General features: G+C 46.8%; 1 protein-coding gene across 1 annotated transcript in view; it reads left to right on the top strand.

The window, feature by feature from the left end:
- Positions 1-9,143: 9,143 nt before the first annotated feature.
- Positions 9,144-12,656, top strand: part of TM9SF2 (transmembrane 9 superfamily member 2) — a 31,418-nt gene continuing 27,905 nt past the window's right edge. The window contains exon 1 of the mRNA XM_071548953.1: positions 9,144-9,384. Coding sequence (XP_071405054.1) covers positions 9,265-9,384 — 120 coding nt within the window. The 5' untranslated portion in view covers positions 9,144-9,264. The remainder of the gene's footprint in view (positions 9,385-12,656) is intronic.

Raw genomic sequence — 12,656 nt, 5'->3', positions numbered from 1 at the left:
GAGTTCTCCAGGGCTCCCTTTCCCATTAAAATTCCTTTCCACAAGACTGCATTTACCAATTCTTCGAGCGGGCTGAAGTCTTCTGCTTTAAGTTCATTAGTCCACTGCTTGTGCTCCCTCCTCTCCTGAAACTCGAGAGCTCTGCTGATTTGTGATCTTTTCCACTCAGAGTGCCTTCCTCCAGCAGCAGCCTCTCAACAAGTTTTCACACATTAATCAGCAGCAAAATGCAAGCCACCAGGTACAGCTGCATGAGCCTCCTGTCACTGGCACAAAAAGCTGCTCTTTATCCACAAAACTTCAGGGATAGGCTACACCATGTGATTGCCTCCCAAACATATATCTAAGACAGAGTTTCTGGTGCTGTGGGGTGTATCCTATAGGAGGCACAGGCATCCCTTCCCCATGTCTCCTGCTGCATGCAGGGATCTGGCTCAAGGTATCAGTTCCTTGGCTAATGCAGGATGTTTGCAGCTCTGCTATCAGTCTCCTAGTCTCCATGCAAGGAAATCCCCTAGGATTCAGGAACCAGCTCAAATGCTTTGGCTCTGTGCTATCCCCCACCCCCTAGAAGCCCTAGGATGTAACTGATTGGAAAGAGAAGGGTCTGGGAGCTTAAAACTGTGTCAACAGCCCCATCTCCAAATCGATGCACTTTTTTCCTCAGTAAAAAACAGACATTCAGATGCAGATACTCATTTTGCACAGTCCTCATCTTGGATGCTGAAGTCAAGGGAAGTGGCTTCAGGCACCCAGCAACACTTAAAATCTTAAGCAGGTTGTCTTAAGAAAGGGCAACGAAACCCCCAACAAAACCAACAAAACCCCAAGGCATATAGATCTGAAATGCAGCATTTAGAAAAACAGGACAAAATAATTTTGCCTGGATTTCTCCCAGAAACATCCACTAAAATTCTCTGTTAGCTTAAAGATCAAGAAAATTATCTTTTACTTCCACCCACATCATCTTACATGGTATTTTAAATATAACATTATTCACCATGATTTTTCACTTCTAATTGTGAAGTCCTTCCACTTCTTTTATTTCTAAGTGCAGAGCTTAAAAGAGCTAAGTGAAATTCTTACCAGTGTCAAATCCCTCCAGTTTAGAGGGTTGGGAGCACTGAACTGCCATTACCATTTCACATACAACCTGCTTTTTGTGGCTCTCTGTCTTGCTTTTGCTTTTCTCCATTTATTACCTTTTTTCCTTTCTCCACTTTCTATTTCAGACTGTCAAGGAGAAAGCAAAGTCCGACTCCCACACTGAAATGCTTCACCTGCAGAGCCTGCTGAGAGTGAAATTGAGAAAGGACAGCACCAGCCCAGGCAATTCCACTCACAGCAGGCACTTGCAGGTGAAGCACTGCCATAAAATGAAGCGAGGTTAACTTGCCTGCTGCCTCCTATCACAAGTCACTAGCTGATAGCTGCTTCTTTCATGATCTTTTTCACTCATCTCCTGGCAGGCACCACTTGCTCTGACCCCAGTGCAAGAGGCAGGAAGGGGCCATGTAGACCAGCATTAACTAGCAGGGGCCAAGCCCAGGTAAGCGCTCCAAATGTTGAACATTTGGCTGAAGCATGGCATGGCCACTGGACTGCTGGAAGCCTTCTTCACATCACCTTCCTGGCAGTGGTATCCCAGGGAGGATTCCTGCAGTCCCACTCACCTTACTGGGTAGCGCAACAGTCCCAGAGACCTATCCTCACTGCAACCACCTGATAGGACAAAGGCAACTTGTATAGGTTTCTGTGACATATGTATGGGTTACCAGCCTGATGCTTGATGTAATTTAGGACAACCTATGTGTCATTTTAGCTGATGGCTCCCGTGAATCTGTTTCAGCACAGGTTTGATCCCAAAGGGCAGGGATGTTATCACTCCAGCATTGCTTTGCCCCAGTCCCGCTTTCTCCACTATTTGAAAAACTTGCATATTAGAAGACGCTTTTCCCCCAGGTCAGGAGTTTTTTATTTTGATAGGAATATTCCTCAGAGCCTGACTGACACCAGGGCTGAGGCTTTTCCCAAAGATGGGTTAGTGTAAGGAGTAGTCACAAGGAAAATGTGGTGATGCAAAGCAGGGAAACGTAGCTCTGTCATCCACCATTTTTTTCAACACTAGGAGTAGAGGATGGAACTTACAGCTTCAAATTTGAAACAAATGAAAAATACACTTTTTTTTTCTTTTACATAATTCATCAGATATTTATTAAGGTAATGACAGTATTTCATACCCAAGACCCAAATATTTTGAAATCCAAAAAGGCTTAAGACTTTAAGGGTAACAGTCACAGTTGCAGTGAGATCACGTGGATAAAGCAGGCTTAAGAGTTATGACAAACAACCTTTCTCATACTTCCGGGCATAAAATTCCAGGAATTGAAGGGATTATTGAGAAACTCCCTTTCTAAACAGTCCTTCCTATGGCATGCTTGTTAGACACCTAAATACCAGGCATTGACAGACATGGTAAAGCAATTCCTGCAGCACTAGTGGGGGAAAACATTAGGACAAATATTCTTTCTAAGAGTCAAAAAATACTCAGCATACCATTTACAAAATTCAAGGACTGAAATTAAGACCTAAGGAGCATGGTGCAAACTCTATGTACATGAATATCCAACTCCTAATTTGGCACATAATTCTCAACTGATATTACTGGGGAAATAAACCTTAGAAGAATTTAACTGCCCTGATACTTTCATGTCTAGATTTCCAGCAGACACATCCAAATCAGCTCTGCAGCCTTCACTGCCTTGTTCCAGAAGGCTTCCCTCAATCTAAATTTTATAAATATGTTTCACTTTACAAACATGCAAAATTCACCAGGAATACCAGGAACTGGCCTTGGGTAAAGACCTTTATGAATGAATGTGGCTGATTGCATGTTACTATATCATGCCACAGAAGGATACAGGCCTTGGGCAGAAAAGTTTACAAATGTGACCAGATTACCTGCTAATAACCAAATGGTGTCTGTGTTTGTGTCTCTCTGTGTTCCCATTTATGGGCTAGAAGAAGATGATCACATATTTTTAAAGAATTGTTTGTTCCCAAAAATATCTAGTTTAACTCTTGTCAAAGATCCCCATCAGCCTTCTTGAAGGAAAAAAAGCCCACAACAGATTCTTCTTTTCCCAGTTCACAGAAAACAGTGACCACCAGGAGCAATATTTAAGCCTGAAAACTTCAACGATCTTGGATATTTAAGTTTACAGTGGAACTTTTAATTACTGACCATGCACACTGCTGAACAGGTAACCACCTCAAGTGATTTGGGGCCCATAGAGCTATAAAAAGAAAGCATTCCCCTTTGGTTTATCCACAGACATATTCCCGTGTAAAGGTTTCTTTGCAATCTCTGTAATTGGTACTGATGTTAACAGCAATTATGTTCTTACACTCTGAGGGCTGAACACTCTAATTGGTGCAGCCTGAACCAGACCCGCTCTAAACATGGGAGACGTGGGCCAGGCAGGCAGCAATCTTCCCACACTTCCTTTTGTGCAGGTTTAAAACCCACTAGGGACCTCACAGAAACCTTACCTACAGCAACTGCTGAAGAGACTCATAAATGTAGCTGCTCCCAAGGCCCCAAGTGCTCAGACGGCACCAGCTGGTGCCACGTGTCCCTCCTCCCTCCTGGAGGAGTCTGGTTAGTGTTTGCTGCCAGGAATAGCTGCGACTCTCTCAGCACACTCATTTCTCCAAAGACTCTGCCCCCCTGGTCAGACAAAAGAGACAGAAGAGCTTAATTTAGCCTTGTATATATGGTGATAGTATTTTCCTTTTAGATGTAATTCATTAGTTGCTTTTACCTGACCAAGCTCTTCTTTGCCTGTTTTATTCAGTAAGTCCTTTCTCTTTAGCAAGTCAGGTATTGGACTATTGCATATTTTTAGTGCCCTAGGAAACAGAGAGGGGAAAGGATATAGGCCTTGATAGCATAGCAAAAGCCTGGAAGGAGTTGTGTCAAACATTAATTTGAAGTTGGTCATAAAGTCACAGGAAGTGCTAAATCTAATGCTTGAACAAAGATTAAAAAAAATGAGAAGGGCACAAAACCAGACTTGCAAGTCATTAAAAGCCAAACAAAGTCAGCAATGGTACAACCACAGGAGTTTCTACACACCTTGTGACCTTGTCACTACTCTGAACACTGCACTGTTTACTTGGGTGGTGAACTGGCTGCTGCACTAGATATGCTTTCCTTCAGACACTGGAGCTCTGTTCTGCTGAAGGAGAAGCACAACTCACATGCCACCAAACCCTGCAGAGTATTCACAGGTTGCAGTCTTGAGCTGCAGGAGGCTAGAACCTGGCCACTGAAGGACCGTGCCTTCAGAGAGAGGCAAACCAGCAGGACCTCTGCCCTGGTACCTCACAGCTGACGCTGTCATCCACCTGCATGGACTGCTCATACAGTGCCTCCACTCCCACAGATAACATGGTCAATGAGAAGTTGCTGTTGCTGTGGAAGCTTTGGATCCACAAAGGACTGGGGCACCTGATGTGCTTGACTTTCAATTCAGATACAGTCATAGCTCTCCTGTAATCGTGCTCTGCTGTCATCCCACTGAGAAGGAACACAGACCCCTCTGTTTTAAGGCTCAGAGCTCCCTAAAGGTTGTTCAATCACTTGCAGAAGTACCTTATGCTTAGCAGGATGGTATTGTTTGAATCTTCTCAGGTCAAAGTAGAATCAATCTTCACAAACCATAATCCTGCACCTGTTTCATCTGTGAGAAGTTCTTAGACACACTGGATACCCCTGCTGTGGCAGGGAGTAGAAGTTATTACCAGCAATGATTGTTAGCCTTGCCATCTGGGACTTCAATTCAGCATCCACCTCCAGCTGATTAAGTCTTCACCCTTAGTTCTCATTTTATAGAAAAGTGGCCAATCTATCAATGTCGGGTTACTTAATAGCAGGGGATTTTCCACAAAATATGAATGACAAATATGGAATTTGTCATTATTAGTGCCAGTTGTCTTGGGAGAGAAAAAGAGCAAACTTAGTTACAAAGCTCTGAATTTCAGTTCCTAGGCAAGATTCTGGTTCCAGGCTGCAAACAAATAGTTTATATTAAAATTTTTAAAAAAGAAAAAGTTGAAATTACAATTAGTAGCAAAGTGGATGTTAGTTGCATCCAGTCAGCACCCTAAACATTACGCAGCAGAGCATTATTTTGCTCTTCTGGTACTAAAAGTGTAACTGCACCCATAAAACCTGTAGTGGGGGAAACAACTTTGTGCTTGCACATGCCAGGATTCTTTATCTATTCCACGCAAGTTGAACATACTCACAACTTAGCTGCTAAGGCCAAGTTGAAAAAAGTGAGAAAAGTGGGTTACAGTGCCTTCAGGCAGAGGAGGGAACATGCTAGGAGAGGGCATTAGTCACTGAGCTGTAGGATACAAGGAACTTTCAAGACATCATTTCTGAAATTAAGAACTAAACTGTAAGAGCTGTGAATCCTCAAACAAAGGTGGAACTCCTTGGAGACCAGACATGAGCAGCAAAAGGTGGAACCACCACAAGAATAGCAAAAGTTATTCCCAACAGTTTCTGGTAAAAAGAAGGGTAATAGTTTCTGCTAAAAAGGAGGGTAACACTTTTCAAGGAGTGATGCTCACTTTCCCAGCAGTTTCTGGACACTCTTTATTCTTATCTTCATATTTTCTTGTCACAAGAATTTATCAGGAAAAGACCTAGGCTGTTCTTTTGCTTTGGCTTCTATTGGTTCATTAGTGTCTGAAACAGTATTTTTTTTCTGTATTTTATTTCAGTCTCTCATAACCTTGGAATTTCTGATGATAAAAACCTGTGACACTTGTTCTTCTGGTACTAAGACCACACCTCCTGAACTGGAACCTATGGCTATCAAACCCAAAGCAGGGGAATTTAAGAAGAGAGTTATCGAGCAAATTACCAATGAAGTTCTCAATAACTTAGAGAAGATGGGTTTTACCCAGCCTCAAGTTGGATTTCAAGGACCATGGCCATTCCTGGGATTATAACCCATGGTTACAGTTGCTCCAAAATAACACAGTCTACAGACTGTTTTTCCACATCACCTTCATAGAGCAGAGAGGAAAGAGCACCATAGCATATGGCACCACATCCTCTGAAAATACTGTTTGGACTAAGTGGCAAATCATCCCTTGAAATGGCTAAATCAGCAGGTTTTGCCATCACGAAGGTAGAGTAAAAGGAGAGATTTAAGCACATCACAAAATACACCACAACTCCTACTCATTGTGCAGCTTTTAGAGCGTTCTCAAGGAAGAAGAGGATTAAATGGGCAAAGGCTTTTAAATATTCTCTCATGCAAAGGAATGGAATTAGGCCCACAAAAGTAATTTGCTTGGAATATTAACCTGGGAAATGGGAGATATGTTTGAACTCCCTTGTGGCAGAGAAGGAACTGAACTTGGGTCATTTACAACCTGATTATCCTAACCATGAGTAATTTTAAATAAAAAGAGGGAACTGGGATTTCTTCTCCAGCTGCACTTGTCATGAGGCTTGATCTTATAATTGTGCTCTTAGGATATCTACAGGATGAGACAAGTAGGAATTGGAATGAGAAAGGTAGATGAACAACTTAAATTTTAAATATATGGAGAGTTCAAAAATATCTAATGTATATGCTATACTTAACATGCATTTATCTTGAAGAATGGCTTGTGTAATGTAGAAACTATATGAAAACTTATTAAAATTATCTTGCTTAGGGACTACATTTTGTGACCTAGGTGTTTAGATGCTCAGCTCTGTATCTGGTCAGAGGCTGTAAGAATTGACCCACCTGAAGTTTCACCCTGCCCTACACAGGCTGGGCACTGCAGCCGGGTATCTCCCTCCCTGCCTTCTCAGGCGCTGGGATATTGTGTTGCAGGACACAGGCCTTGGGCAACACCTTGGCTGCCTATAGATTTTGGCTCTGTATAGGATCATGTGAGCAACTTGTGTGTCCCCCAAACCCTGTGATAAATAGAAGAAAGGGAATGACACATGCTGTGAGAATCAAGGAAATGAATGGACATGTACCATTTATAGTTTTTCATGAGAAGGTGTTGTTTGGAGTTTCTGAAGTTGCACAAACCCGAACTGATGAAAAATATGAGGAAGCAGGGAAAGGTGAAATGAGAATATGAGCAATGTCCTCTGCTATGTTATCAAAACAGACTTTTTGTGTCTGTCCCTTCTCTAGGGTTTTTTTGGTGGGGACTTTTTCCAACAGATTATGCCACATGACAGCAGCCATTGGTGATATGGCAGGAACATGGATTCAGCTTGTTCTGAACATTCAGCTGCAACAGGAGTCCACCAGAGCCCGCAACTGTCTGTCTGTGTTTCCTCCCCACCTCCAGTGAACCAGTGGGTACACCTCACCTGGGAGTTTAGTTTGAAACCCACGAAGAAATAAACTTTGAGAATTAAAGAAAAGACAGGGGTGTTTTTTGCTCTGGATGTGGTGTGGGCAATAACATGCCATGGCCACACACTGCTTGGATTTGGAGGCCATCCTGCCTCCCTGACTACCCAGTGGGCCAGTGGCTCCCTGCCCAGCTGTGCCAGTCATCATTTGCCCCCAGGAGCTCATGGGCACAGAAGTGAGCAATAGAGATCAGTTTACATTTTGGATGAAAGTTTTCATATTTTTGTAAAAAATAAGCCTCCTCTTTTCCAACCACAACCATATTCCCCCGCCTCTAAAGGAAGTTTGTGTTTTATTTCAGGGCTGTGAGATTAACTTTATATTCAAATAACCCCTTCCACACTTAGGTACTCTTGAATTGAAAACTATAGGGAACTCAAGGGTATTGGCAAGAGTAGCTGGGCATGGCGGATCCCTCCTTCAGGTGACATCCTTGAGAATTAAAAAAAAAACAGACACAAAACAAAAACAAACAAAACAAAACCCCAAAACAAAACAAAAAGAACCAGACAAAATTTATTTAAAAAAGGGACAACATTTATTTTAAAAAGAGCAAGGACAGGTGTGAAGCCAGCGCAGCCTGACAGGGTTGGGATCCCAGACCGGGGATCCCAGGTGGGGGATCCCAAATGGCTTCTCAGTGCTACTCCCCTTGCCCGAGGGCACTCACAGAATCACTGAACGGGGGTCAGGCTGGAAGGGACCTCAGTGGGTCACCTCATTCAACCTCCCTGTTCAAGCAGGGTCATCCCAGAGCACGTGGCACAGGATTGTGTCCAGAGGGTTCCTGAGTATCTCCAGAGAGAGAGACTCCACAACCTCTCTTGTCAATCTGTTCCAGTGCATGGTCACCTGCACAGCAAAGTTCTTCCTCAGTCCCCAGTTCCCTCAGCCGTTTCTCCTAAGGGTGATACTCCAATAATCACCTTTGTAGCCCTCCGCTGGACTCGCTCCAGAGCTCTCCTGCATTGAGGAGCACAGACCTGAACACAGCCCTGCAGAAGCGGCCTGGGCAGGGCTGAGAAGAGAGGCGGGATTCCCCCGCTCCCTGTTGGCAGCGCTGTTCCCGTCCCGACCCGCAGCGCTCCCGGCGCGGTTCCCGTCCCGTCCCGCAGCGCTCCCGGCTCAGTTCCCATCTCGCAGCGCTCCCGGCGCGGTTCCCAGTCCATCCCGCAGCGCTCCCGGCGCGGTTCCCAGTCCATCCCGCAGCGCTCCCGGCGCGGTCTCCCATCCCATCCCGCAGCGCTCCCGGCTCACTTCCCATTCCGCAGCGCTCCCGGCGCGGTTCCTGTCCCGTCCCGCAGCGCTCCCGGCTCAGTTGCCATCCCGCAGCGCTCGTAGCGCGGTTCCCATCCCGTCCCGCAGCGCTCCCGGAACAGTTCCCATCCCGCAGCCCTCCCGGCGCGGTTCCTGTCCCGTCCCGCAGCGCTCCCGGCTCAGTTCCCATCCCGCAGCGCTCCCGGCGCAGTTCCCATTCTAGCGCGACTCCCATCTCGGTGCGGTTCCCGTCCCATTCTGCAGCACTCCCGGCGCAGTTCCCATCCCGGCGCGGTTCCCATCCCGGCGCGGTTCCCGGCCCGGCCCGCAGCGCTCCCGGCGGCGCTGCCATGGCAACAGGGGGCGCTGCTCCCCGGAAGGGCCGGCGCGCGCCGGCCCCGCCCCGCCCCGTGCGCGGACAGTGACGACGTGTCTGTCGCGCGCGCGCGCGGTGGGGGGAGCCGGAAGCGGCGCGGGCGCGTCGGGCGGTCGGGCGCGCGCGGGGAGAGAGGCAGGCGCGGCCCCGCTGCCGCCCAGAGACCCGGCCCGGCCCGACATGGCCCTGCTGCGCCTCCTCCTCGCCGCCGCCCTCCTGGCCGCCGCCGCTGCCTTCTACCTGCCGGGCCTGGCGCCCGTCAACTTCTGCGAGGCCGGCAAGGAGAAGCCCGAGTGCAAGGTGAGCCCGGGGGGTGCCCAGGACAGGCCCCTGAGGCCGCCCGGGCTGCGGCCCGGCCCGCGGGTGTCCCCCTGCGTGGCGGGGTTTGTGCGGGGCTTGTGGAGCTGCCCCGCTGTGCCGTACCGCGGCTCCCGGCGGCCGCGGGGCTCGGAGCGGGCTCCAGTTCCCGCTGTGCTCGCAGGATAGCTCGGGTTGGAAGCGACTCCTGGAGATCCAACCCCCCTGCCAAGGCAGGGTCACCGAGAGCAGGTGACACAGGAACGCGGCCAGGTGGGTTTGGAGTGTCTCCAGAGAGGGAGACTCCATGACCTCCCTGGGCAGCTGTGCCAGTGCTCTGCCACCCTCAATGTAAAGAAGCTCTTCCTTTCGGTGAGGTGGAACTTCTTGTGTTTTAGTTTATGGCCATTGCTCGTTGAAAAGGAAATTAATGAGACAGAGGACCCAGGGGAGTTGCAGAGCTGCTGTCCTGGCTCAGCTCCGGCCTGGCTGGGAAGTGCCTGCGGTCCCTCTGAGGGAAGGGGAGAGCTGCCGACTCACTCCGTGAGTTACGGACACGTTGAGCAAGTGGGAAGATCCGGCCCTTCATCTCTCGGGCCCTTGCAAATCCTTGTAGGAAAGCTGCAGCAAGTAAGGAAGGCCGTGCCGGGGGTGTGTGTGGTTCTTGGCAGGAGCGGGCAGCGGTGACTGCGAGCAGATACCAAATCGAAGTAAACATCCAGTGACACTTTCCTTGCTGTGCCTTTCTGGCTGTAGGAATCAGAAGTGTAGGGGCTTCCAGGCCCCGGGGTCTCAAGTGAAGCTTAAACTTGGTTTCATGCCTGCAGAAGTGAGAAGCAAAGTTCACATAACCAAATTATATGTTTAGTGGATGTTGGTAGGTCAGGATTCTGTACTTAAAATAGTCTTTGCTTCTTCGGGGTACCTTTTGAAGTTGTTTGCTGCTGCAGTGATGGAGAATTACACTGGACTGTGCTTTAATACTTGAATGAGGAAGTTCAAGACCAATCCGTTTTATAAGTCCTGGTCTTACTGCTGTTCAAAGTAGCAGTCTTGCATTTTTGAGCTCTCAGCTTCTGCATTGTGTGAAACACTGGTCTGTGATTCTCCAGAATAAGAGCCTCTTTGAACTATATGCTTGTTTAAATACTGTGTGCTGACTTTATCTATTTCCTATCCTGAACCAGTAGAGCAGGTCAGCCAAACATGTAGTGGAGGCCCTTGAGTTGCAGTAGGAGAACATTCTGTGGACACTTTTTTATAGGACCACAGAAATGCTGAGACCTCAGGAGGTCACATAGTGCAGCCTCCTGCTTGAAGTACAGCTGTGGTAAACCTTAGCTCAGCTCAGCTCTACCTTTGCTTAAACAAGGCTTGGAAACATCCAAGCATGGAGCACCTGTCTCCTCCCTGGGTGACCTGTTAGAGTGCTGCACTACGCTCTTAAGGAATGTTTTTTCTTCAAATACAGGCTAAGACTTTCAAGCTGCAGTTTGTATTTATTCACAGCATCTCTGAAAACATTGCTGTGTTTGGATTATTCCCATTTTAAGCTTGTAGAAGACAGATTTATTTTTTTAAGTCAAGTGAACCAGGGTGCCTACTGTCTTTTGTAACCAACCTGGGACACGTACGGGGTGATCTTTCTCAGGTGTCTCTGCATTTTTATTCCTCATATAATGATAGAATTGATTGGGTTGGAAAAGACCTCTGAGATCATCAAATCCAGCCCTTGGTCCAACTCCAGCCCATTTACTAGATCATGGCACTCAGTGCCACATCCAGTCTCAGTTTAAAAACCTCCAGGGATGGTGAATCCACCACCTCTCTGGGCAGGCCATTCCAATGCCTGATTACTCTGTAAAGAATTTTTTCCTGATCTCCAACTTAAATTTCCCCTATCAGAGCTTGAGTCCGTGCCCCCTTGTCCTATTGCTGAGTGCCTGGGAGTACAAAATGTTTATCTCCTCCTGAGAATTTTTCCTTTCATAAATGTGAAGTGAGGTATTTGGGTACTTGTAAATGTGCCACCAGTGGGCAGCTGAACACCTCAGCAGGTGTCATCTTGAAAAAATTGGCCACCTCTCATCAATTTAAGTACTAAGTGAAACATGGGCATGTGGAGAAGTCTGAATCACTCTTCGTATCTAATTTGCTCCATGTAGTCTGCAACGGAACTCAGCCTGGTGAGGAGAAACCATATGTGGTCACATAATTGCTGTATCATAATATTTATGTAAGTGAATAAAACTAAGCTTTCATTTTTTACATGTTTTCACAGAATTCTTGCAATTGTCACTGTTGATTGTGATGTCAGCAATAGTAGTGAATTTTCCTCTGCCTTGAGGATTTAGATCCACGTACCAGATCTCTAAATGATACTCTTTGTGTGTTATGATCCCTGTGCATCTCCTATCCTGTGCTGGTGAGAAGGGATGGGATGTTATTAATGGAGCATGTAGCTAGCAGCACAAGACCTATGAGACCCATGACTTTTCCCCCTTCTTCCCAGCTGCCTGCTGATCTGCTTGGGCAAACTCAGTTCAGCTGGTTTTCCTGGTTTTGGCTGGACTGTCATCAGAAATGTGATCTGTGCAGACTGAAACAGCATTTCTCACCTAATGATTAAGAATCCCTGCTCAGTTTAAAAATGTACTGATTGCTCCAAAGGATACTTGCTGTTGTATAGGAAATTGCTTATCAAAGATGCTCATCTGTAGTAATTAATATACTTCTTAGGAAAAATTGGAGCATTCAGGTAAATCCTCTCCAAAAAACAGCTAATCCAAGGCCGTGGTTCTGTGACCAGCTGAGGAAGTCTAATTCCCTGGTGCTGGGAGGGAGAGATTTCATTCCTGTCTTCCCCTGGGCAATGTGTTCCTGTCCTCTGCATTGACCCAGCTGTGTTATTTGTTAAATCCTTTTTTGAGCTTATTTACATGGCGGGAAACTATCCAACTTTTTCCTAGTCCAGCTTTTTGCGGTGTTAGGAAGTTGACGTGGCTCACAGAATGACGCCGAGCGTGCACTGCCTGGAGGCGAGGGACAGCTCTTCATGGCTTAGAGCAGGGAAAGAGGAACTCTGAGGTGTGTCTTCACTTAGTGGGTCAACCTGACAGCTCTCAGCTAAGGTGTATTGGTAAAATACAGTTCTCGACTGAAGTATCTGAGCTACAGACACAGGTGAACAATTCCACCTTTTCTTTTTTTTCCTTTTCTCCAGAAGTTTTTGGTTTGGCTAAACTTGAGTGAATTTTCATAGGGAGGAAGAGCTC

The sequence above is a fragment of the Pithys albifrons genome, chromosome 1 (genome assembly GCF_047495875.1).
Source record: "Pithys albifrons albifrons isolate INPA30051 chromosome 1, PitAlb_v1, whole genome shotgun sequence".
Classification (NCBI taxonomy): domain Eukaryota; kingdom Metazoa; phylum Chordata; class Aves; order Passeriformes; family Thamnophilidae; genus Pithys; species Pithys albifrons.
This window is presented reverse-complemented; position numbering and strand designations above follow the sequence as displayed.